We start from the raw sequence: 26,092 nt of genomic DNA on the forward strand, positions 1-26,092 counted from the left end.
ATATATATATAACTATACCTACTCCCGACCTTTTCTTCTCTGTTTCACACACAAACACACACACCTACACACACTTACACACACAACCCAAACAATTGTTAGATATTTGATTTAATTGGCCACGTTGTATCTTTCACAAATTATTGGCAATAATAATTGATATAATGCGTATTTACATATATTGATATATATCTATATATTTATATGGATATATGTATATAGACATGTAGAGAAAATTTCCGGTACTGTTGAGAGCTTCTTTTTTTTTTTTTGTTTTTTTCGGATTGTTTGTGAAGGATAATGCGTCGCCTTTCGTTATGTATTTAGAAAAAAGCAAAAAAACAATATTAATAATAATAATAATATATATATATATATATAATTTAATTTCATTTAATTCGCATACATGAATGTTTGAATACCGAACGAAAAAACTAATAAAAATACATTTAAAAAACGAGAGAAAAAAAAAGAGCAAAGAAACTAAAAAAAAAAAAAAAAAAAAAAAAAAAAAAAAAAAATGTCATTTAATCCAAAAGCGAGTTTTTAATTATTAAACGCATAACTCATATCTACAATAAATATCCATGCAGATACGCGACTTGCAATAATTTTTCATCAAAGCAAATGAGAAGAAGAAAAAAAAAATGCAATATCCAAAACCAAATGCAAGAAAAAATCATAATAATAAAAAAAAAATGAAAAAAAAAATTGCTACAGATTGCGCAATTCGAAACTCTGTTGTTTTTCTTCTATGCGAGAGAGCTTGGAGCTGAAATACTTTCGAAATAATCCAATTTGTTCTTGAGAACTAGATGTTCATTAAAAAGTTGTCGACAAATCGGTTTTACTGAAAGTCGAATCCATTTCGATATACCAGATCTCACGATCGTAACTTATCTGTGCGACTAGTTCCTTTAGTTGTCTGGAGTTAGAGTTCTACGCAAAGATATGCGACATCGGATCTGTTCCTCATGTTGTTTCGAAATACTTATTGAAACATTCAAAAGCTGAGCGAATCACGCTTTGAACCAGCGACTGGTCTTGAGTTTTTTGGTTCGTAATGCTGTTGTTTTTTCTTTCACATCTATTTTTTGTAAAGTTTTCTCTAGACTCGACAACTACAAGGAAAGCTGGTATTGATATTTTGTCCTGGAATGTAGAAGATGACTTCTCAGACTCTTGATCAGAATCAACAGCTGAGTTGATATAGCCTTCCTGTCTTCCTATGAATATAGTCTTTCATTAATGGAACTATCTCAATAAAACGTCGCAACGTCTTTCTGTTACAGAAACCAGCCGGATCGCATCCATATATCATTTAGCTGCCCTTGGAACGAACAGTCGAAAAGTGGGCTCTTTTCTTTTTCACAATATCTTGACTTAGGTCGGCATTTATTAGCTTCACTATTCTCCATTTATATACCGATAAACTATATCATGTAGGATAGGTCGAAAATGACTTGTACTTGTATGGAAAACCTGATATCTGCTTCCTTATGCTCCACTCTATATATGCCAAACCATATCTAGGTTCTTATATGGCAACATGTTCTGTCTTTCGGTATATTTTCATCAAACTCAGCATATACGCAAAGGAAGGGTATTTAATCGTAAGATGTTCTAACTTGGCAGAGAATAAATCGAAAAATGAAATGTTGTCGAGATATTAAAACCAATATCAAGAGCCTTCATCTTAAATATGGACCCTCTTTTCTGTCTTATGTCTGAAAGAGTATTTTTTGTATTTTTCAGTATTTTCCAGTATTTTCTAAAAAAAACAAAGCTGAGACATTTTCTTTTTAGCAATTGTGTATATTTATTGTAATATATTTGATTTGTTTGTATAGATAAGGTATACATACGTATTATAATTTTGTTTTTGCCATTTATTGTATGTACTTGCATTTATAATTAATATCTACAGCAATCTATATGCATAGCGGTATATATATATATATGTATGTATGTATGTATGTATATCAATTTGGTGATTTATCAATATCATATTAAAACGGAATTCTCATCATCTAACAGCATATAAATTCATAATGTTTGAGGGGAGGGGTGACAAATACGTAACGTTTTGTTTTACTTTTAAGCAAATCAAATACAAAATAATATTTATATATATATAAAAAAAAAAAAATGAATTTTTTAACAAATTTTTGTGTAAAATATAAGCATATAGGTATAGGTATAATTATGGGCATAATATATAGATAAATATTTAAAGAACACAAATGTAGAGTGAAACCAAACAAAAGAAAAAAAAGTGGTTCAAACCCGGACGCTCCAATCGGCAATTGAGCAATTGAGATAAATTTTGGCTAACTAACAGTTTACTTTTACTTCTTTTTTGTTTTGTTTTTTTTTTTTTTTTGTTTATTTGCTTTTTACAATTTATACAATTATTAGTTTGCTGGGCAATTTTTAAGAATTTGCTCGTCTTTTGTTCGCTGCACTTTTCACTTAACCTCAATGTTTGGTTTAAAAAAAAAAGTGTGCCCGTAGCAACTGGTTCGTTATTGTTGTTGTTGTTGTTTGGATGCAGTTTTTTTTTCTTTTCGCTTAGATTTCTTGAAAAAATTTCACAGTTATAAAAATTTGAGTGCTGGCAAATGCGCTTTGCACGGATAAACATATATGTTAATACCTAAAAATGTCTGGGTGTGGGTGTGGGTGTGTGTGTGTGGGGGGGGGGAGGGGGTCGGGGGTTGGGCATTTCGAGAAAATGGGACATTCAGCTTGCAGCAGGAATTGTGACTGGTCGATCGGTCGGGCGGGCGCCGGCTCATCATGGCGACGTTCCGTCGCGGGTGAGACACAGCCGGCTGGAGTGGATCGCCTTCCTGGTTGGACAGATGGGCGTCTGCTAGTGACAGTGCTCGGTGACATCGACAATTACCGATTTCTTCCAGCAGAAGAGAAAGTATCCAATGCCGGCGCCCAGCACCACCATCATGCAGAGCCATACGTTGTATGTCATGAAGATCAGCATTAGCAGGAAGGAGAGCGTCACCTGGAGCACGTGCAGCAGCGTCTGGTACAGATGATTGATGGACAGCATTGTCGGTCTGTGTGGCACATAAACACATTTAACAGGCGTTTCAGTTTCGATATCAAGTCAGCCAGATTTTAGCCCCACGACAAGAAAGTATGTGGTATTAGGTTAACATAAACAAAAACAGAAACATAAACATAAATTAACAGAAACAAAATGTACAACAATTTTTGGAGCTTGGTAGGATCTACTAGTTTTAGGTTATTTGCTTTTAATCGAAACAAGTTCACACTTTAAAGAGTTATCGATAAATGTCTATCGATAAATGCGAAAAAACTACTTAAGTTTGGAGAAATCTATGAGTTCTGGTTTATTTGCTTTTAATCGAAACAAGTTCACACTTTAAAGAGTTATCGATAAATGCCTATCGATAACAACTACTTAAGTTTGGAGGAATGTGTGAGTTCTGGTTTATTTGCTTTTAATCGAAACAAGTTCACACTTTAACAAGTTATCGATAAATGTCTATCGATAACAACTACTTAAGTTTGGAGAAATCTGTGAGTTCTGGTTTATTTGCTTTTAATCGAAACAAGTTTTGCGTTTCACACTTTAACAAGTTATCGATAAATGCCTATCGATAAATTCGAAAAAACTACTTAAACGTGCTGCTCTACGAAGAACTGAATGCATCAATACTTTTATTTACAGTGAACGCTGTCTATTAACGAACAGCATGCCTTAACGGATAAGTACACAGTAAATGCATTTGATTTATGGTTAAAATTTACGAATATTCGATTTATTATTTATATATTAAAAATAATGTACGAAATTGTGTTTCAAGAGACTTTTCTCTGTATTTCAAGTAAGCAAAATATCATAGAAGAAGAAGAAGAAGAGTGCCAAGCCCAGGGCTGCACAAAAAATAAAGTGTGGTTATGTTCGACTTTTTCATTAAAGTTAGTTTCTAGGCTCTATCAAAAAGGTTGCAAATTCTGTGAGATTAAGTGTTCCATTTAGTCTAGCTACAAGATTAGTGTGCGAATTGGAATTGCGTTACGCATTAGTGCAAATTGACTTAGTCACTAATTGGTTATTGGACTGATGATATCTGGGTATCAAGTGCTCGTATCAAGGGTATCAAGTTGCGATTTCTCATTCAGCTAATCGGACGCGAGTTCGTTTTAAACGGACCATAAAAAGAAAATGGGGAAAAATAAAAAAACGGATATACTTAAGAGAGATCGTTAATTAGATGTGCAACCGATATATATATATATGTATGTACTATATACGATAAAGGTAATCCGATAATCTAGCTAAATATGTAAATGGAAACGTTTTCAATTATGACTACATTTTCAGGGGGGGCGTGGCTTGGGATACTTACGGTTGTTTGTGCACAACTTCGCCAACGTATCTGGGGGCATGCATATGCACACATACATACGTACGATGCGGTTTTTTGGGGGCGTGTTCACAGTTAACGGTAACGGGTAACGGTTGCGTGTACGAGTACGAGTACGAGTACGTCCGTGTGCGTGCGTGCGTGTGTGTGTACGAATACAGATGGAAGGGAAATCAATATCAAATTGTTATCGTTATCGTTATCAAATTGTAAGCGTCGATTTGTTGGTTTTGTTGTTGTTGTTGTTGTTTTTTCAAGTAATCATTAATAATTTGATTTAAATAGAATTATAGTTATTGTTATTAGTTTATATCGTTGTTGGATTTTGTACATTATTGTTGTGTAGATATTTTTATAAGATGATGAGCATAATTTACATGGCGCAGATGATGGGCGCGCAGGCGAAAAGCGTATGATACACACAAGAGACGCATATAATAACGGTAAACGGCAACGAGAGAAAGAGACGGAGAGAGAGAGAGAGAGAGAGAGAGAGAGAAAGAGAGAGATATATATGATATAAGAGTAAGCATTAGAATTAATATATACAGAGCATAACTCAAACGGCACAGTGGTACACAGGCACAGTGGTACACAGGCACTCAAACATTGAACTGAAACTTGAGAGGAGAGAATAAAGCAAAAAAAAAACCTGCAATACTCACTGCACGGGCGATGGGGCGGCATGGGCGGCGGGCGCGGGCAGGCGCGGCGCCTCCGGATTGCGTTGCGGTCCCGTCACCGGCCGATACTCGAGCAGATTGTACGTCTTCCAGAAGAGATACTCGCGATAGTATTTGAGGCCCTCGTAGAGCAGCGCCAGCAGAAAGATGGCTATCATGGAGCCAATCAGGCCGGCGATCGTCTCGATGTGCCACCACGAGAACAGGATTGTCTCATTGTAGCCGAAATGGAACTGCCCGAAAATTGGGTGTGGGTTGGGAAGCGGGGGGGTAGGATTATTAGCAAATGGCCAAACAGTTTGGCATGCTGGGCACTTACCGCCATGGACATCATGTGCTCCATGCCGGTGCCCGTGCCTCCGCCGCCGCCGCCGCCATGATGATGGCCAGCATGCATGCCCATGGCCAGATCCCCGTGCGGCGTCGCCAGCGGCGGACTCAGCGTGGTCGCGTCCAGGCCCATGTGCTCGTGATCGTGATGCATGTTCGCGTGATCGTGTCCGTGCATGGAATGGTCAATCAGTTCTGTTTTGGGCAATCGAGGCTACATTCTGTCAACGGACATCTCATGGGACCAAGGGCTACTCACCAACATTGGGTGCGCTGTGGTGTGCGTGTGCGTCCATTTCGCCAGGTGATATATATCTAGGGCCGTGTTAATATCTGCGGTGAAAGTTGAAAGTCAAACATGAGATGTAGTCAAAAACTATAGCAAGTGCTCGACTGCTAGATACCCTTGAAGTAACTCTATTCAATTTAGCATGGAGCTGAATTATAGTCCAGATTTTCTGGGCATGCTCTACAGGAAGCTAACTAACAAGTTGGTTAGCTCCAGCTCAGATAGACTTCGAGTTATGCCTAATAAGCAAGTTTGCAAAATCGATATTTATCGATGGGCTGCAGCTTCGGCTCAAGACTTCTGATATGCCTCATGGACTCGTTGGTGCAAACTGTTACGGGGTATAACAATTACAAATCCGGCAAATGTTTCGGTCTCCCGCTGTCCAACTAGAAAGTAATTCATTCACTTCCCGCAATCAAATGACGCGGCACCTTTCACCCGCCAGCAGCAGCAGCAGCTCAATCCAAATGGGGTTAGAAAGTACCCAAATGACCCATTGCCACGCCACGCCCCGCCCCTCCCAGTTGCTCCACGCACACAAAGGTCATGCATTCCAGTGCGGCATTCATACAAATTGAAATTGAAATATTCAGCATAACTCGGCGTGCGTATAAAGCATCCAGCGTGGAGCGTGGAGAAAGCATCCAGCTTCATTTGAAACTTATATTTAATCGATAAACGCCTGCACAGGCGCTCAATAGTTATCGACCTCGAAATACCCTAGAAAAGTTAACTTTATAGGGATAAATCACGTACCCAAACTCGGCTTATTACCGATTGCCAGTTATCGATAACAGCAATAGTCTCTTTCTTTGTTAAACTCAATTAAACTTTAACAACATTTGTACCATATCTTAATGGTATTTAAATAATCTGTCGATATTCATGTTGCATGCCCATGCTCTGCTGTTTATCGATAACATATCGCAATATAATTTTTGCTTTTCAAACAATATTTGATAAATTATGCTCTTTTCCACATTTAAGCCATTAGGAAATGGCCTTTAAGTGATCTATATATATATATATTCCTTGCACACTTAACGATAAGTCTGATGGTTATCGATAACACATAGCAATATATTATTTAAGTAATTCGTCCGCAATTGCATTGCAAAAACTTCTTTTCATATGTGAACATTTGCTGAATGCTTTTCGAATAATATCTCTAGATATTTGTTTCGCAGCAAACGATTTATCACGTACCCAAGCTCGATATGTTATCGATAACTGCAATGTTAATTTGTGTAAATACAAATTACTTTCCCTTTTAGTCTTTTTTGGAATGCAACGTTTTTACAGTGTATATATTCATGATATATTCATATCCGACTTTATCAACAACAATTTGGCTTCGGCTTACCGCAAATGTCGCTTTCGAGGCGTGGCAGACGCCTCCTGCTATTCAAGTTGAGTCAAGGCCGGTGGGCCCAACTGCAACGAGCCGAATTTCAGATTGAGGCACGACACTTGTTGTGCCGTTTGTGACCACACTCACACACACACACACACACACACACACTCAGATATCACATATCAGAAAGGCAGCAAAATACAAATAAATGATAAGGTGCATTAGGGTGTTCGGTTTGTCTGTGGTTTGTTTTTTGATAGCGCCGAGCTACAAGCGCAATTAGCGCAATGTGCACGACAATATCAGACACAATGTGAAAAGAGGGTGCCATATGCACACAATTAGAGTATATATACAGTGAATACCCAGCTTAACGAACAGCAAGAAATTTATCTTAATGCGATTTACATATTGTAGAAGGAAGCAAGCACCTTCGAAGCCATACTTTAAATATGCATATATATATATACATATATGGAAACTCTGAATATATGTTTGACTATATCACATGCAGCACAGGTTTATCAAAATCTCTTATCAGTTCTTTAGCATCGCTAAAACTATGCTTTCTTTAGAAATTTCGCAGATTTTAAGAGCTATTTGATATGTATTCAACATTTTGGATACATGCCCTCAGTTTCTACAAAAGCGAAAGAGGAGTCTGTTTGAAAGCGCTGAAAATCGCAAATAGATCGGACCATAAGCACCGAGTTTTACATAGTAGGAAGAAGCGCAGCCTGCGTTAATGCCTCACAGGGTAGCTGCCAGTCGAGCACTCTTTTCTTTTCTCCACGGTTATCTGGAGTAAAAACTGTGCGTTCGCTCTGGCGAGTCTTCACTGTACTTAAGCATAGGCATTCCAAAGGTCGCATATTTATGGTAATTCGTTCGCAACGCGATTTATGGGGAATTACCATACGCGCTTTATATCAAATACTATATACCATATATATATATATAGATGAATATATTTAAACGTCACACATCTAGAATCGCTCTCCCTCTCCCTCTCTCTCCCTCTCTCTCTCTCTCTGGTTATACTTGTTTTTTACGATCGCAGATAAGTATATAATTTGTTCTCTGTATTTAATCAACATTCGCTTGACTGTTTTGTGGAATACCTTTGGTAATGTGTGCTTTGGGGAAATGCCTGTGCCCCCGCCCATCCCCCATCTCCCCTGCGCAACGAGCTTCAGTCGAAAAGCCGGTTTCAGCAACAATAGATGAAATATCTCGGCTCGCTTTGGTAATTGGCAAATGTTGGAAAAACTAAACCTGCCTCAAACTGAGTCACGAGACTCAACGTAACCGGGCTATGGATCACAAATAATAAAAAACTAAGTGAAATAAAACGAGTTTCGAATCGCAAAAGCTTAAAGCGTAGCTCGGCACATAAAAAAAACCCCATTAAAAAGAAAACAAAGTGAAAGAATGCCCTCAATGAATCCCAGCCCCATTCTCCAACGATCCAGCTATATGAACAATTCTCTCTCTCTCTCTCTATCTCTCTCTCTCTATATATATATATATATATATATCTGTTTCCAAACCAATTTGAGAGGCAAATAGACGTTCGCCTTGAAGCTGGCCGAGCCTCTTTGACTGGCCCAACGGGTTGCTTGGCCGGAATTGTTTTGGGCTCGCATTTAAGAGAAATCTACTCAAAACTTTGAGTTGGGCCTTTCGATTAGGCTAATTCAACATTAATCTGTAATTGCGATTTTCCAGGCAACTTACGTCCAAATATATACAAATAGATGGATCTAAAAAAAAATGACAATCTAGCAGAGAATTCTAGCTATATATCGTATATAGATCGTATATATTACAAAAGCTCATTCATTATAAACTAGTTTGTATAATATATATATATATGCATATATATTAAGTTATAGTCTATTTAATATGGAAATATTATAGTGTGCTTCATCAAATTTGTTTTCTCCTCAATCTCAGGCAATTATTTCTGGGAAAAACATTTAAAAAATTATTATTTATAATATTAAATATTAAAAAGCACGATTAGTTCGTTTGTTTCTTTCTTTTCTCAAGTATTATTATAAGTATTTGTATAGATATATTATATAATTTTCAAAACAAAAGCTTATCGATCTATAATAATTGTGAAGGATTTGCCTAGGAGAGAATCCTAGGCTCAAAAGAAAATTTGTAAATGTTTTTCTTTGCTTTTTCTTTTTTGAATTGTGTGATACGAGAGTCTAGATTTATCTAGATTTGACTATGGGAATATTATATGCTATAAGGAATTGTTGGGTCGAATCCTCCCCCAGCAGGAGGGATTCAGGATTTCCGGCCTAATACTGGCTTTGGCATTTGCCACGCCCTCAATGCCCCTAAATACCAATTCGACGGGCAGATAATATATTTATCATATATTTTTAATGGCTTTTCCACATGGGTTTGGCGTTATGCATAGTCTTTCGCAACTAGATCGGGATTCTTTTCAAAACCCAAAAAAAAAACCATTTATTTTTGAAAGGGACTGTTTTGTAATCCAAAGTTGAACATGCATAGATACAAATCAAGGGCATTATCTAAAAGTACAAAACTCGACTCAACCTACAGACATAACATAACTTATTACTTATTTTCGTTTCGAATTGTTACTTTAAAAAACGAACTGGTAAATTTGCCATTCGAGCTGCGCAACAATTCCCGTGTCGAATCAAAGATCAGCTAAACGGTAAATGGTAAATGGTAACGGGTTTTTTCTCTCCCTTTTTTCAGTGTGTCTCTTTCTCGAGTAAAGACTTTCGTTTTCAGCTGGATACATTGGCAGCTCCCATTAGCAACTCTGAGTGCTTGTCGCACTGATATTTATGGACGGTGGAAATACATATATCCCTTGATTATGCTCACAGCTTTCATTAATATGACATGCTACATACATAAATAACCAATTGAATTCAAGATTTGCATTCATATTTTAATAAATCTGCTGCTGCTGAAAATTTCAGCTTCGCGTAGAAATCGCATTTGAACTTATCGCAGAAGACATTTGATCCATTGTGCATCGCTATGCAAACACTTGCAATTGTAATCGGTTTTTATGTGCAAACTTGTTTGGGCAACACTGAGCCAGCGAGAGCGACAGCAGAAGAGAGTAAAACAAGAGAGACCCTCTATGACAGCTGACAGTGGGAGACTGTGATTGGTGCATGTTTGGGAGTGCGTTCATTTGCATTGACAAAAACGCTTGGCTGGGGCGCGCCGGGGGCAAGGGGGATATGCTGTGTGTGAGCTTGTTACGTCACAGTGCGCGCTACATTCGAGTTGCGAGACAATTGCAAATATTGCACGAAGCGATCGAAATTGATCACCGAGCGCAAAAGAGATTTAAATATCAACACACATACAGACGCACGTGACGACTGTAAGTGTGCAAGTTATGCGTGTCTGTCCGTGTGGATGCGAATAACTGTTAAATAGCGAATCGACTGATTAACAAGCGAGGCAACAGCGCCCACTGATAAAGGGCCTCGCACGTTCTTTTATTTATTGATAAGTGTGGTATTAAAAGCAACTACTGCAACAATTACATTGTGTTATTGTATATACATATATATAAATAATTCTACTTACTGCACTATACTTGTCTGCTCCGCCAGCAATTGCGAATACAAATACGAACAAGAATAAGCTGGTATATAAAAAAAAAACTCGAGGGAATGTGCAAAGCTGAAACAGAAATCGGTAATAAATAAACGATACAGGTTTTTCTTTTTCTTTTTTTTTGGGAATGTAATCACTGTTTAAATATGCCTACACACACGCGCACACGTACACGCACACAGGGACCCGGCAAGTCATATTTATCGTTGTTGCGTTTCGCATGCCGTGCTTGCAACCTCAGAGAGATGCACAATCAGAACAGCTGTTCATAACGGCATAATTGAACAATCAAAAGCAACGTTAACGACAACAACAACGACAACGACGATGGCGGCGACGACAACAACAATGGCAATTGTTTGCAGGTGGTCTAATCATGAGCATAACAATAATGCCAATGTTTACTGCACTCTGTTCGCTTAACACTCAACATAATAAGATAAAGAAAAAATACAATTTATAGAAAAACCGCACTGTCAACGTTATTTAATCACATATCAAACACATTTCCATTTAGCTGTGTGTGCTTCGCAGGCTTATGCACAACTTTGTTGCATTATCGCACTGTAATCGACTTATTGTTTATTTGAAGAAAAAAACAAAATGCATTATTTACTTCTTTTTTCCGTACTGATATTAAAAAAAATACAACCAAAATGCGCACGTCCGCCCGCAGACAACTTGTTCGCACGATTAAAATACCACCTCCTTCATGGCACCATCGTTGACAACGATTGCTGAGCTTTTCGATCCACAAGCCGATTGTTTTGTTATCGATTTATTTTATCGGTTACGGAAATGCGCGTTACGCAAATAATTACAGTGTTTAACGAAAATCGCGTTATGACCCCAAAATCCCAAAATTTTGAAATTTATTGACAAATGTAGCACAATATTATATTAAATCAATGGCTAAAGCAAAAGCAAAAGCATTAAATATTTAAAACAGCTGTGTTGTATGTACACAGATGTTTTATGTTTTGTATACAGTGTGTACACACCACCGCTCGCCCATCAGCCGCTGCAGTGTGCACCCAACAGATTTAGTTTAAGAACAATTTATGCGCAGTAAATAACTAAAAGGAAACGTTGTTTATTAAGGTGTTACAAGGTGTGTAAATAATTGAATATTGCTGCTTAATTCTCGTTCTAACTGTAACTTTTATGCCTAAGCATATTGGAAGTGCCGTTCAGACATCAGTTGCTGCACGCCCCAGGAAAGTGGTCAAAACAAATACCACGTGCATCCGAGACAGCTTTTTTTTCTTTCTTCTTGTTGTCATATTAATTTCAAAAAGAAAGCCTCAAGATGGGTATGGTACAAAAGCGCAAAAAGATGCACTATGGCGACACGCATCTGCAGCGTCGCTGGCGTGTACGCAACCGTCGCAGGGATCTCGACCAAATCGATGACGATCTGCGCACACGCAGCGGCGAGCTAATTAATCAGAACGTGGACCTTGATAAGCCGGGCTTCGCACAGTTCTATTGTGTTCACTGTGCCAAGTACTTCATCGACGACAGATCGATGCAGGCGCACTTTCGCACCAAGGTGCACAAGCGCCGCCTAAAGGCGCTCGAAACGGAGCCATACAGCATCGAGGAGTCGGAGCGTGCGGCTGGCCGCGGCAGCTTCCAGATGCCCAAGAAGCGCGTCATCGAGACGCAGCCAAGCAAAGATGAGGTCAAGGCTGGCAAGCGCATCAAAGTTGAGGTGAAGCCCGAAGAGGACAAGCCCATGGACGAGGATGCGCCCACAACATCCGCAAAGCTGACACGAAAGAAACCTAAGAAAATGGCGACCTGAATTGTAATGCTATGCAGATTTTCTTTAGCTCGTTAAACCAATATATGTATATTTTTTTTTTATATATATGTAAACCTTTCCAAATCTAAAAAGTTCATTGTAATAGCTTGCGCAGTCGCCGAACCTTATGTAAATCGTACATTACAAAAGAATGTAAAATATATAGACGAATATTCGTCTTACATTAATCAAATATCCTGTAATGCCTTTATATGTGCAAATAGTGCAGGGCTATAAGTATATAATTATAAATTAGGCACACCTGATCTGACAAAATATATTAACTCTTGATAATCGCATAATTGTTATATTTATATATACATAGATGTATACTTCGCCGAGTGCATCTCGAGCCTTGACAACGATCCGACTTCCCAATTACGATCTTTTATTATATATCTCAAATTAAATCAGAGCACTTTCATAAGCATCCGGACTACAATATGATTAGTTTAGTTGGCGAAGAGTTCCATTCTTTCATGAATATACTGTACACTTAATCTATAAAAGTTGATTATTTCGAAAATCCAATTTAATGATGTTTTCAATTTCTGAAAGATATCCCTCAGCTGAAAATCTGGGCATTATCTTAACGTAAATACTTTCCTTAAGCCATGAAATGTTGTCCAAGCATAAAACCACAAAACAATTATAATTTGTTCATTCAAATTGAATGGTATAAATATATTATTTTGTATATAGATACGAATCAGTTAACTCGACGCACACATGAATTGCTTATGCATATTGTATATATATACATATATATATATATAGATATATACATATATACACATATAAATCTATACATAGACTTAAACTTATTCGAACTATATAACATGTACATTTTTGTTTTTTATAACAAACAACAGAACTTGCTGCCGCTTTTTTTTAAGTACTAGATCTATTTAGTTTTATACTATTTGGTTGTCAAGTTATCTGCATTTATTCTCAATGATTATTTGGTATAATTACAAAAAAAAAAAAAAAAAAAAAAAAAAAAAAAAAAACATTTTTATTTTTAAATTTATTTGTTTGTTGTATAAATATGTGTATAAATTTAATGCATGTATTTTTTTTTTTTTTTTTGTGTACATAAAATGGGTTATCCGAAAACCAAACGGATTTGATTTAGACTTTGAATATAAGAACGAGCGCTCAAAACATTGCTGAGGTATATGATCTTTGTGTGTTTGGTTTTTTGTGTGATTTTCCTATAAATATTTCTGTTTTTTTTTTTTTTTTTTTTGGTTTTTATTTGTTTAAGTATTTGCGACCGGGAGCGGCAATTTTTGAGTTTTATATGTCCCTTTATACTTTGTGATCCTCTCTCGTAATTCTCCGTGAAGATATGCATGGAACTAGGATGATTACTGGGCAGTGTGTGTGTGTGATGTGTGTGTGTGTGTGTGCTGCTGTGTGTATTAAGGATGTGCGTATGTATGTACAGGCACGATTGTGTGTTTGTGTGCGTGTGTGTTTGTAAATACATATAAACTATGCCCGACACTGGCCAAAAAAAAAATGTATGTATATATATATATAGATATATATCCTAAGCTCTAGAGGTTATCAAAGGGTTTTCGACTAGTTTTCACAGTTTGTTTAGAGTTTGTTGCGGCTGCTCAGCGGCTGGTGAAGCAGCTGCCGCTCTGGCTCCCGCTCCCGTTCCCGTTCCCGCTCCAGCTTCAATTGCAGCTGCAGCTCCCGCTCCCGCTGCCGCTTTGGTGGCGCGCCTGCGCGTCATTTGCTTGGGCGCCTCGGTGCGCAGTTTGGCGGCAACGGCAGCGGGCACAGCCGGAACTGTCGGCTGCTCGGTGAAGAAGGGATGATTGAGCGCCTGTTCGGCGGTGATGCGCTTGTGCGGATTGATCTCGAGCAGGCGGCTGAGCAGATCGTAGGCGCTGGCCGGAAAACATTCGTACGGATCGAGCGGCTCGGTCACATAGGGGCTCTCCTCGCAGAGGCAATTAAAGAAATATTGATCACAGTTCTTGCACACATCGATCCGGCCGTCGGGTGATTCGTGCTTGCGCACCATCTGCTGGTCACTGAAGATGAGACGATGCCGGAAGCGCAGGCACAGCTTGCGCAAATTGAGCGGCTTCGAGCGCTGGCTAAGCGTCACCATGCGCTCCAGGGCCAGGGCCGTTTTGCGTATGGCGCGATCACCAAAGATGGTCACGATCTCGGCCAGAGCGACAAAGTCGTTGGGCGCCTTAAAGAACGGATAGACGGAGGATAGTATCGACAAGAAGATGACGCCCGCTGCCCATATATCCACGGCGGTTGTCTGATCCGCATACTTGAGCAGCACCTCGGGCGGCCTATAGCCGGGCGTGCCCGCTCGCGACGCATGCACCTCCTTCTTCATAAGGCAGTTGATGCAAACGGACGGATTCGCAAAGCAATAGCATTTTGCATTGCCGCCGCCGGCGCCGCCGGCGCCACCGACGCCGCCGCCAGCAATGCGATTCGTGTTGTACTTGCTGCTGCTGGTCGCCACGCTCGACTCCGCCGGCTGCACGGACTGTGCCTGTGCCTGTCCCGGTCCCGTCGGCGGCGCCGGCTGTTGCTGTGTGTCGGGCGCGATCTCAGTGAGACTCTGTTTGGCATCGCACTTGGCGCTCTGCGCAATCTCGTTGACCGGCTTGAGCGGCATCTTGTTCCAGTTGCTGGCATTGCTATCATCGTTGAGCCGCATCCGCTTGACCGCGCCTCCAAGTGCCGCCTCCGATGCAGTTGCTGCTGCTGATGCCGCCAGCTGCTGCTGCTGTCCAGAGGCATCGCGTGGTCGCTTGCTGTTGCTGGCCGCCAGCTGCTGCTGCTGCTGCTGCTGCTGTTGCTGTTGCTGCTGGGAGGCAGTTATGCTGGTTGGGCCGCCGCTTAGATTCACATGCTGCGCCAGGCCAAAGTCCACGAGCAGAAACTGGCCCTGCCGTCGATTGTACAGAAAGTTGCTGGGCTTCACATCGCGATGAATTATGTTGAACTTGTGGACATGCCGCAGCGCCAACAGCAGGTTACGCATATACAAACGGATCTCCGGCACCTCCATCTTGGTATAGAAATCATGGAAACGATCGTGCGGCATATAGGGCATCACGAATGCCGCCGACGCCTCGCAGCGCAAACAGCAGTGGATGCCCACAACGTTGTCGGTGCCCCTGCAAAATGAAAGAGCAGAGAAGAGATCAGATCAGAGAAGTGACAAGAGGAGCAAGAAGAGAGCGGAGGCGAGAGATAAGAGATAAGAGAGAACAATCGCTAATCTTAGACTTTTCCAGTTTGAAATTTCAAAGAACAATTTCCAAAATCGATTTTTACGTTTCCCAATCTTAGACTGGATTATTTGGTTGCCGAGGCCAAGTGCCAAGGAAAATCTGACGAACCAAAACCTGAGTATATATATGAAGTTATAGAAAACCAGATTTACGAATTGTACCCTTGTCGGACCTGGAGTTGGTTCATGAGAAAACCAAGAATAGATATAAATATCGGACTAAGGACTTTTGCATAAAGGAAGAAATTAAGTTAAGGGTGAGAAAAGGTCTGTCTTCGAGGCTGTAGATGTTCGCGTGCAAAATATGGCCTAGAGCACAATAAGGGTTAAGAGAATGAACACACATCTTCGTTTAATTTGTTGCTAATGTGAGAAACTCATTATTAATAATATTAACAGCTCTATAAATCGATGCTGCGCGCATTTACTAATGATAAATATACACAGCGAAAAGAGGAACTCGAGATGAGCTCATTGGGTCTCCCGGTTTCCATATTTCAAGCCGTGCAGAGGTCGCCCACGTCGATGGCCGGTCGGATGGTCGGTCGGGTTGCCCGGTCTGGTCTACCGACGTCACAGCGATGATTATTCGCCGGGCATTGCGCACGACCAAATCCCCGTCTCCCAATCATAATTATCAGCGCTGTGACGCAATTGGGCAACGGAATTTGCGCAAATTGAACGAATAGGGATAGATATATGTACATATACAGGCGCAGATACACGCGAGAAAGAGAAAGAGCGAGAGAGAGGCATCAGTCCAGTCGGCGTCTGACCGACCGACCGGCCGGCCGGTTGTCTGGCTAGCCCTCCCCCACCCCCCACCCACGCGGCCCACGCAAAGACTGTCATATGCTCTCAAATATGTTCGCTTTCTCTCGCTCTCGCGCGAGCTCGTTGGCCATAAATAATGCAAGAACCCTAGCGGAACTTAAGCTGGTTGCCATTTAGGCACATTTTGGCGATAACCTTGCCCAAGGTAGTTCAAAGCGGAATTGAACTGTTTTTTTTTGTTTTTTGCTTTTCTACGTCATCGCACAGTGTGATATGCACAACACACACACACTTGCACACATGTACAAGTATAAATAACATATTACGTATGTATTGCTTATCTAATCTCGCTAAGCAGCACGAGATTATCGATAATACGCAAACGCAAAATTGTGTAATCGATACTTATTGGAAGGCGGTGGAAGGATATGCAAAATACGTCAAGTCCAAATTGCCCACTTTGCGCAAATGGCAAAGCTCTTAAGCAACAATCTTTATGAGTGTGTGTGTGTCTGCATGTGTGTGTGTGTGTACGTGCATATAAGTGTATTTACGTCTGCACAGACTAATCTATGCATGTAAGTGTGCGCATATGAAATGTATTTGCAAGATTTGTAAACAAATATTACATGAGCAGCAATTCGCACATGAGAGCGAGTGAGAGCGGCGATGGTGTAACTAAGAAGAAGAGAAGAAGGTGGCACGTGAATGGTGTGTGAAAGTGTAATAAACGTCGAAGCAATCGATGACCACGGCAACTTAAATAAAGTGCAATGACGTATGTAAGATACGTATGACAAGATACGTCTGCTGCGAGCGGCTGACGTCGTTCGTGACGCTCTCAATGGAAATGCGGCACAGGCCGACACACATTGAGGAATTATTAACGTTTTGCTTGGCATTTGAATTAGCCAATGAATTATGTTATTAGACATACCCCATATCTGTCATGCACTGCAGCTCCTTCATAATGCGATCGGGATGGCTGGTGGGTATATGATGTTTGATCGCAAACTTGCGACGCATGCTGTCCGGCAGCTGTGCCTCCCGCTTGAGCGTCGCCAGCAGCACAGTGCTGAATGTACCGTTACCGATGCGGCTCTGTACATCGAATATTTGTGCAATGTCCGGTATGCGCAGCAGCAGATCGTTGATGGCCTCTGCAAGTTGAACAATTATCAATTATTAATGTGCATTACAAAATGGCAATTTAATCAAATCTGGCAGCACTCTCTCCACCTCTCTCTCTCTCTCACTCTCTCTTCCACTCGCTTACGAACTAAGCTAGCACGAGTTGTGCATAAAAATAGATTTGAAATGACACACACAGACACACACACACACATACAGCTACGCATACAATATTCAGTGCTGCCATGGAAATACAAAGAAACGCACACAAATCTAAAATCAAGATGGTTGCCTACCGTCACTTTTGTTGCGTGGCTTCGTCCTGTAATTGGCCGCAATCGTTGCATATTGTTCGGCGATTGCCAACACTGAGGATGGATGCTTCTGCAGCTTCACAACATTGTTGCTCTGTTTGTTGTTTATTATTATCGTTGTTGTTGTTGCTGCTGCTGCTGTTGTTGTTGCGTTTGCTGCTGCTGCTGCTGCTGCCTCTACGCGGGCGCGTGCAGCTGAAATCGCTGCAGTTGTTGCCTGAACCGTCTGCTCGTCCTGACGCGGCCAAGAGTGCATGCCTCTGCTGGGCTGCACATTGACTCTGATATTCCGAAACGCGGCTGCCAACTTGGAACTAGAGTTGCCATCGGCGGCTATTGTTCTTGTTGTTGTTGTATTTGTGGCCAGCTGCTGCGGTTTGTTGTGGTTCACATTGATTTTGGTAGCTGGTGCAGCCGCCACGACCGTGTTATTGTCGCAGCGGCCGTTGCCAGATTTAATGCGCTTTTCCATTGTTCAGGCGTTGTGGTTGTTGTTGTTGTTGTTGACGTTGGTTTAATCAGGAGCAGCATCTGCCTGAGCTGGCTTATGGGCAGAGTAGTATGAAGTTCGAGTAATTTGGCCACACTTTACAAATCACGCACGGTACTTTTTTTCTAATTCGTTTTTTGTTTTCTTTATTGTGCTAGCCGTTTTTTTTTTAAATTTAGTTTTTTTTTGTTTTTGTATTGCCGCCCTCTTGCCTCTGGGTGGAATGGCTGTTTTGGTTCTATAAATACATGGAAAATTTGGCCGAAACTTGCGAATATATTTGATCGGTTGAATTTAGCTGATAAAATTTTGTATATTTTTTTGTTGTTATTATTTCATCCAAACGAAACTGTTGAGCGCTGTAATATTACTGGCACACAGGCCGCTACGTTTTGCTTCTCACAGCAATGCCAAAATTCGAGCCGCTTACTTTTTTTACTCGCTTCCGATTCTGTTTGCTTGGCTCCGTCTCCGTCTCTGGTACTGGTATTGCTGCTGCTGTTGCTGTTGCTGTTGCTGCTGCATCTGCCGCTCCCGCTGTCACTCGCCTGTGTAGAGCGAAAGACGCACGATTTTTGGCGAATATCAGCGGGACTTGTTCACTTGCCTCTCGAACTTTCCGTTTTTATTAAATTAAATGCGACCATAGAGCAAGTTGCTTACTCTATGCCTGACAGGCCATTACAATTATTTGACAATTCAACAGCGATAAACGGCGAGCAGCTGATTTCAGTGTTGTTAACGCTGGTATATCGCTTGACCGCACCATTACCTATCGATAATTAATCGTTTAAGAGTGCGCGACAATTTAAATTTGCAATACAATTAGAATCGAGATACACTTTTTTATTAGGTTGACACTAAACTAAGACTATAAAAAGCAAATCGACATGAGAGAGACATCGCAGGTAGTTGAATACATGGCATACGTACTTACAAATATGGACTAAAACATAAAAATACAATAATGCAATTATTGGATATGGTTAAAAATAGAAACGTTCGTTCGCGAACCATTGAAAACGCCAGCGTGTTAAACACTAAATAAATACAATACAAATAATGAGGAAACAGAAAAAAAAAAATTAAATGCAAATCAACGCAAATTATGCGAACGCGTGGAATCGTTGGGCAACAGCGGAATGCCCACCGTATATGTGGCATTGCTGGCATCCATCTGATTGGGATCATCACATCGTGCACAGGGCCCAAACAGACGCAGCATGCGGGCAGCAAGGGATCTCTTCCTTTGGCCAATATGTGCATAGGTCCTGTACTGCTGCATACTAAACTGGCTGATGCTTGAGCTGCTGTTATTGGTATTGGTATTGCCATTGTCTGGCTCGTGTGTATTCAAGGGCACCAGCTCCATCACTCGATTGCTCGTTTTCTCAAAGCAAATGATGCCCTCGCGCTGGCTCCAGTTTAGCATGGGCGCAAAATTGATGGCCTGATGTCCGAACTTCGGTTGCGGTGAACGTAGCTCGTGACCCTCAATGTCAATGGCCGAATCATTGCTGCTGGGATGGCTGCTGCCCGAATTGTTAGTAGTCGCCCGGTTGGAGCTAGTTGGCTGCAAGTTTCCATTAACGTCCTCCCCAGCTGTAATTGAAAAGTAAGCGACTTTAATGATCTCTGCCTGATGTATGGCCATTAAAAAGCAGTGCCTACCTGCATGCCCATGGGCATCCACATCGGCGCTATCGTTGCTAAAGTTCAGGGAGAGCGGCTTTATATGGCCGCTCTTCTTCAACGATTTGGTCAGCTTTGGCTGGCGAATCGCGGGCGGCACGCTAAGCAGCGGTATTTCAATGGAGCCCGCGCTGCTGTCGTACGTTAGATCATGTAGATTCGCATTGGGATGCGGCGTTGCATTGGCCGCTATAGCGGGCATATCGGATAGATCGGACAGATTGGACATGTGCCCCGTAATCACTGGCAGATCAGTTTGTGTGGCCTTTGTCACGCGCACATTAGGCAAGGCGTGGCAATAGATCTGGGAACGAACCGAATGGCCACCAGCACCAAATGCATGCCCAGCACCACTAACGACCAAGGCTGTTTGACGCTTCAGCTTGTCCTTGCAGTCGGTTAGCTCGGTGCGTATAAGCTCAAAGTTGTTCCTTAAGAGAATGTTGGCGTCGATTCGTTCGTAGAGCTGCTTCTCCAGCATCTTGTTGTGCCACTGTAGGCTCTCCTTTTCGTTGATGAGCCGCTCGTAGCTCTCGTCGCGCATATGCTGGTCCGTGCCGCTGCTGTTTGTCAGCGACTCATCCAGCTTCTGCTGATCCTCGGCACCGCCACGTGGTGTCAGCGATTCTGGCATGGAACGATGCCGTTGAAATGTGCCGGCCGTAGTGCGACGCTGCTTCTCCTGGTCGTTAATGTCCGCTATGTATTTGCTCACTTTGCTGGTGACATGCTTGTAGCGACGTTTCGTATACGCCGAATGGATATCCTGATAGGAAACCGCTTTGCTGCTGCGTCCACTTCCCAGCTGTATGTGCCTGTCGGCGTGGTGGCCTTTATTGCTCGCCGCATTTTCTGGCAATCCAACCAAACCAAGTCAAATTAAGTGGCTGTGGTAAGTGCGCTCTCTTACTCACCGTGCTTGGGCTGATTATGATCGTGCTCCAGGCCAACCGGATCGCTGGCGCAGGTCTTCTCCGAGCAGTCGCTGTTCAAAAATGGCGACGGATGTCGCTCGAGGTTATCGGGGTCATCGAGATCCAGTGCATATTGTCGCTGATAGCTAAGACTTGTGCCTTGGCTGGCCGCTGTCGCGTTTAGCTTATCGAACAGATCATCGGCGGGAAAGCTTTCATCCTGCAAACTCATTTTTCAAGACACAAATTTCGCACATTAATTGTCGTCCAGGATTGCAAAATTGGAATAGCACCGTTACGAGCAGCATTGCCAACAATAAGGAAATTTAACTGGTTCCGCTCATTCAATTGGTCAATCGATGCCAGTTCCTTTCCAGTATTTTTGGCAATATCGATACCAGCGCCAACTTTAAGTGTTCAGCTATCGATATATTCAGACGACACTTCCATAAGCCGGCGTCACTATTGCTCGAATTTTCTACGAATCACTTGCACCTATTTCTGACAAACCTTAATTTTGTACTAAGTCTAACAAAATGTCCCTCGAACAGGTGAGTGTCAGTGACATGTATCCACAGACCTATATATGTATGTAATTTTCGCATACAGCTGAAGGCCGATGTCGCCGAGTGCGCCGCATTGCTGGAGCACGCGAAAAGTGCGCGTGTTAAAGGCGCGCTAACCCAGGCCAAAGCCGAGGCGGAGCGCGAAATAATCAATTTGGAGATAAAAGCACGACTGGCGGCTGAGCGGCAAGCTGGCGCAGATTCCAAGCGGTAAGTTCTTGCTGGACATACATACATATATACATTTTGGCAATTTAATTGAATATTCTCATGCACTGCAGATATCTGCATGAGCTGACGGATTACGGCTGGGATCAGAGCTCCAAATTTGTCAAATTATTTATAACACTCAACGGCGTACAGAATTGCGCCGAGGAGGCGGTCACCGTCAAGTACACGGATCACTCCTTGCAGCTGCACGTGAGCGATCTTAATGGCAAAGACTTCGGTCTGACTGTCAACAACCTGCTTTATGCCATCGACATTGAGAAGAGTTACCGCAAGCTGAAAACGGACATGGTGGCGATATATCTGAAAAAGGTCGAGGAGGGGCAGAGCTGGGACGTGCTGACGTCCATACAGAAGCGACTAAAGCAGAAGCAGGACAACGAGCTGGCCAAAGAGAGCGAGAATCCCGAGGGTGCTCTGGTCAACATCATGAAGAAAATGTACAACAGCGGCAATTCAAAAACAAAGCAAATGATTGCGAAAGCCTGGACCGAGAGCCAGGATAAGGCACGCTTTGGCTCGGAAGTTGGCGGTCTCGGCAATCTCGGCGATTTATAATTAGTATTTAGTTTTAAATGAGTCCAACAACGAAATACATTATATAAAATATATATTTGATACTCCATACACATGCCTAAGCTTTTCATGTGTGAACAAAGTGCGCATTCAATTATCTGTTTTCTCTTTCAGTCAATCAGTGATGCATTCGATTATCGATAAAAATGCAGCCATGTGCTGTATATATATAATTTGTGGCCTAACGAAAGATCACTGCTATGGCACTCCATAACGCATATTTAAATATCGTTGGGTGAAAAATTCAGATTATTCCCAATTAGTTACAGATGCGTGCGCTAATTTACCTTGGCAACAGGTGAGCACGACGCGCACTTGTTTTGCGTGAAACATCTCAGTGGGGCATAACGGGTTTGCTCCGCAACGTCCTCTATAATTGACTCCATTTCTATAATTAAGGCAATATGTTCTCTGTCAGACTTTCCAACTAATTCGCTACGCTAGATTTGCAGTCGAGACATGCAGGAAGATTTCTTAGATTATGAGCTGCAAATAGAATATGCCGAAATGCATGTGTTTTTGTTTGTTTTTATGGTTTACACTTTTAAATTACTAATTCAATTCTTGTGATTCAAATCAATATAATGTTCTTGTTGCAAATAGAATATGCCGAAATGCATGTGTTTTTGTTTGTTTTTATGGTTTACACTTTTAAATTACTAATTCAATTCTTGTGATTCAAATCAATATAATGTTCTTGTTGAAAGATTTGATCAGATCGAACCAACCCCGATTTTGAGAAAAAACGTGATGTAACCCCTTGCTTTTTGGTCGATTTGGGTCAAAATTTGGATTTTCATTTTCTTAATGCCAATCGATAGTACTGATCCTTACGAGTCCAAAATGGTATAAAATTTCAAAATCTGACATTATTTGGACGAGATATTCCAAAAAATCATAAAAAAGGGTTGATGTTAAAAACGAATCGTTTTTTTGTCCACAACTTTTTTTAACCCACTGAATTTTAATTTGTTTGAATGCCAATTGATAGTAGGGATCCGTACGAATTAAAGGTATAAAATTTCAAAATCAGACGATATTTACTCGAGATATTCAATAAAAATCATCGAAAAAGTTTTGATTTTCGAACCAACCCCGAATTTGAGAAAAAACGTGATGTAACCCCTTGCTTTTTGGTCGATTTGGGTCAAAATTTGGATTTTCATTTTCTTAATGCCAATCGATAGTACTGATCCTTACGAGTCCAAAATGGTATAAAATTTCAAAATCTGACATTATTTGGACGAGATATTCCAAAAAATCATAAAAAAGGGTTGATGTTAAAAACGACTCGTTTTTTTGTCCACAACTTTTTTTAACCCACTGAATTTTAATTTGTTTGAATGCCAATTGATAGTAGGGATCCGTACGAATTAAAAAAGGTATAAAATTTCAAAATCAGACGATATTTACTCGAGATATTCAATAAAAATCATCGAAAAAGTTTTGATTTTCGAACCAACCCCGAATTTGAGAAAAAACGTGATGTAACCCCTTGCTTTTTGGTCGATTTGGGTCAAAATTTGGATTTTCATTTTCTTAATGCCAATCGATAGTACTGATCCTTACGAGTCCAAAATGGTATAAAATTTCAAAATCTGACATTATTTGGACGAGATATTCCAAAAAATCATAAAAAAGGGTTGATGTTAAAAACGACTCGTTTTTTTGTCCACAACTTTTTTTAACCCACTGAATTTTAATTTGTTTGAATGCCAATTGATAGTAGGGATCCGTACGAATCAAAAAAGGTATAAAATTTCAAAATCAGTCGATATTTACTCGAGATATTCAATAAAAATCATCGAAAAAGTTTTGATTTTCGAACCAACCCCGAATTTGAGAAAAAACGTGATGTAACCCCTTGCTTTTTGGTCGATTTGGGTCAAAATTTGGATTTTCATTTTCTTAATGCCAATCGATAGTACTGATCCTTACGAGTCCAAAATGGTATAAAATTTCAAAATCTGACATTATTTGGACGAGATATTCCAAAAAATCATAAAAAAGGGTTGATGTTAAAAACGAATCGTTTTTTTGTCCACAACTTTTTTTAACCCACTGAATTTTAATTTGTTTGAATGCCAATTGATAGTAGGGATCCGTACGAATTAAAAAAGGTATAAAATTTCAAAATCAGACGATATTTACTCGAGATATTCAATAAAAATCATCGAAAAAGTTTTGATTTTCGAACCAACCCCGAATTTGAGAAAAAACGTGATGTAACCCCTTGCTTTTTGGTCGATTTGGGTCAAAATTTGGATTTTCATTTTCTTAATGCCAATCGATAGTACTGATCCTTACGAGTCCAAAATGGTATAAAATTTCAAAATCTGACATTATTTGGACGAGATATTCCAAAAAATCATAAAAAAGGGTTGATGTTAAAAACGAATCGTTTTTTTGTCCACAACTTTTTTTAACCCACTGAATTTTAATTTGTTTGAATGCCAATTGATAGTAGGGATCCGTACGAATTAAAAAAGGTATAAAATTTCAAAATCAGACGATATTTACTCGAGATATTCAATAAAAATCATCGAAAAAGTTTTGATTTTCGAACCAACCCCGAATTTGAGAAAAAACGTGATGTAACCCCTTGCTTTTTGGTCGATTTGGGTCAAAATTTGGATTTTCATTTTCTTAATGCCAATCGATAGTACTGATCCTTACGAGTCCAAAATGGTATAAAATTTCAAAATCTGACATTATTTGGACGAGATATTCCAAAAAATCATAAAAAAGGGTTGATGTTAAAAACGACTCGTTTTTTTGTCCACAACTTTTTTTAACCCACTGAATTTTAATTTGTTTGAATGCCAATTGATAGTAGGGATCAGTACGAATTAAAAAAGGTATAAAATTTCAAAATCAGTCGATATTTACTCGAGATATTCAATAAAAATCATCGAAAAAGTTTTGATTTTCGAACCAACCCCGAGTCCAACCCCGAGTCCAACCTTACGAGTCCAAAATGGTATAAAATTTCAAAATCTGACATTATTTGGACGAGATATTCCAAAAAATCATAAAAAAGGGTTGATGTTAAAAACGACTCGTTTTTTTGTCCACAACTATTTTTAACCCACTGAATTTTAATTTGTTTGAATGCCAATTGATAGTAGGGATCCGTACGAATTAAAAAAGGTATAAAATTTCAAAATCAGACGATATTTACTCGAGATATTCAATAAAAATCATCGAAAAAGTTTTGATTTTCGAACCAACCCCGAATTTGAGAAAAAACGTGATGTAACCCCTTGCTTTTTGGTCGATTTGGGTCAAAATTTGGATTTTCATTTTCTTAATGCCAATCGATAGTACTGATCCTTACGAGTCCAAAATGGTATAAAATTTCAAAATCTGACATTATTTGGACGAGATATTCCAAAAAATCATAAAAAAGGGTTGATGTTAAAAACGACTCGTTTTTTTGTCCACAACTTTTTTTAACCCACTGAATTTTAATTTGTTTGAATGCCAATTGATAGTAGGGATCCGTACGAATCAAAAAAGGTATAAAATTTCAAAATCAGTCGATATTTACTCGAGATATTCAATAAAAATCATCGAAAAAGTTTTGATTTTCGAACCAACCCCGAATTTG

At 40.3% G+C, this 26,092-nt stretch overlaps 5 protein-coding genes across 6 annotated transcripts; 2 read left to right on the plus strand and 3 right to left on the minus strand.

Annotated features, from left to right (window-relative positions):
• Nucleotides 1-2,712: 2,712 nt before the first annotated feature.
• LOC115767997 (high affinity copper uptake protein 1) lies at nt 2,713-11,419 on the minus strand. 2 transcript variants are annotated; one of them, XM_030712402.1, is made up of 7 exons: nt 11,324-11,419; nt 10,678-10,773; nt 5,688-5,761; nt 5,418-5,623; nt 5,081-5,331; nt 4,398-4,427; nt 2,713-3,077 (listed from the first exon to the last, which is right to left on the minus strand). In XM_030712402.1, the coding sequence occupies exons 3-7, from the start codon at nt 5,722-5,724 to the stop codon at nt 2,876-2,878; spliced, it is 726 nt and encodes a 241-aa protein (XP_030568262.1). In that variant the 5' UTR covers nt 5,725-5,761; nt 10,678-10,773; nt 11,324-11,419; the 3' UTR covers nt 2,713-2,875. The 2 variants fall into 2 exon arrangements, with proteins under 2 accessions (XP_030568262.1, XP_030568263.1); XM_030712403.1 differs by lacking the exon at nt 4,398-4,427.
• Nucleotides 11,420-11,674: 255 nt separating this feature from the next.
• LOC115767998 (zinc finger protein 593 homolog) lies at nt 11,675-12,707 on the plus strand. The gene is made up of 2 exons (XM_030712404.1): nt 11,675-11,818; nt 11,881-12,707. Exon 2 carries the CDS (start codon nt 12,017-12,019, stop codon nt 12,512-12,514), a length of 498 nt encoding a protein of 165 aa, XP_030568264.1. The 5' UTR covers nt 11,675-11,818; nt 11,881-12,016; the 3' UTR covers nt 12,515-12,707.
• Nucleotides 12,708-14,007: 1,300 nt separating this feature from the next.
• On the minus strand, nt 14,008-19,138 carry LOC115767989 (cell division cycle 7-related protein kinase). The gene is made up of 3 exons (XM_030712390.1): nt 17,999-19,138; nt 17,509-17,731; nt 14,008-15,681 (listed from the first exon to the last, which is right to left on the minus strand). The coding sequence occupies exons 1-3, from the start codon at nt 18,486-18,488 to the stop codon at nt 14,109-14,111; spliced, it is 2,286 nt and encodes a 761-aa protein (XP_030568250.1). The 5' UTR covers nt 18,489-19,138; the 3' UTR covers nt 14,008-14,108.
• Nucleotides 19,139-19,244: 106 nt separating this feature from the next.
• Nucleotides 19,245-21,496, minus strand: LOC115767990 (protein swallow). The gene is made up of 3 exons (XM_030712391.1): nt 21,113-21,496; nt 20,178-21,050; nt 19,245-20,108 (listed from the first exon to the last, which is right to left on the minus strand). The coding sequence occupies exons 1-3, from the start codon at nt 21,342-21,344 to the stop codon at nt 19,603-19,605; spliced, it is 1,611 nt and encodes a 536-aa protein (XP_030568251.1). The 5' UTR covers nt 21,345-21,496; the 3' UTR covers nt 19,245-19,602.
• Nucleotides 21,497-21,570: 74 nt separating this feature from the next.
• LOC115767991 (calcyclin-binding protein) lies at nt 21,571-22,516 on the plus strand. Its single transcript, XM_030712392.1, has 3 exons — nt 21,571-21,663; nt 21,722-21,888; nt 21,960-22,516. The coding sequence occupies exons 1-3, from the start codon at nt 21,649-21,651 to the stop codon at nt 22,462-22,464; spliced, it is 687 nt and encodes a 228-aa protein (XP_030568252.1). The 5' UTR covers nt 21,571-21,648; the 3' UTR covers nt 22,465-22,516.
• Nucleotides 22,517-26,092: the final 3,576 nt, after the last annotated feature.

This window comes from Drosophila novamexicana, unplaced genomic scaffold (genome assembly GCF_003285875.2).
Source record: "Drosophila novamexicana strain 15010-1031.04,08,12 unplaced genomic scaffold, DnovRS2.1 tig00001554-arrow-arrow-pilon, whole genome shotgun sequence".
Classification (NCBI taxonomy): Eukaryota; Metazoa; Arthropoda; class Insecta; order Diptera; family Drosophilidae; genus Drosophila; species Drosophila novamexicana.

Bases quoted from the DNA above. Each gene is read 5' to 3' on its own strand.
- LOC115767989 (XM_030712390.1), bottom strand. From the start codon at position 18,488: ATGGAAAAGCGCATTAAATCTGGCAACGGCCGCTGCGACAATAACACG. The intron at 17,732-17,998 runs GTAGGCAACCAT...TTCAACTTGCAG, and splicing joins GCCACGCAACAAAAGTGACG to AGGCCATCAACGATCTGCTG. The intron at 15,682-17,508 runs GTATGTCTAATA...TTCATTTTGCAG, and splicing joins CAGTGCATGACAGATATGGG to GGGCACCGACAACGTTGTGG.
- LOC115767998 (XM_030712404.1), top strand. From the start codon at position 12,017: ATGGGTATGGTACAAAAGCGCAAAAAGATGCACTATGGCGACACGCAT.
- LOC115767990 (XM_030712391.1), bottom strand. From the start codon at position 21,344: ATGAGTTTGCAGGATGAAAGCTTTCCCGCCGATGATCTGTTCGATAAG. The intron at 21,051-21,112 runs GTGAGTAAGAGA...TTGGATTGCCAG, and splicing joins TCATAATCAGCCCAAGCACG to AAAATGCGGCGAGCAATAAA. The intron at 20,109-20,177 runs GTAGGCACTGCT...TTTCAATTACAG, and splicing joins GGATGCCCATGGGCATGCAG to CTGGGGAGGACGTTAATGGA.
- LOC115767997 (XM_030712402.1), bottom strand. From the start codon at position 5,724: ATGGACGCACACGCACACCACAGCGCACCCAATGTTG. The intron at 5,624-5,687 runs GTGAGTAGCCCT...TGCCCAAAACAG, and splicing joins CCACAGCGCACCCAATGTTG to AACTGATTGACCATTCCATG. The intron at 3,078-4,397 runs GTAAGTATCCCA...TGTGCCACACAG, and splicing joins GAAGTTGTGCACAAACAACC to ACCGACAATGCTGTCCATCA.
- LOC115767991 (XM_030712392.1), top strand. The intron at 21,889-21,959 runs GTAAGTTCTTGC...CATGCACTGCAG, and splicing joins GCTGGCGCAGATTCCAAGCG to ATATCTGCATGAGCTGACGG.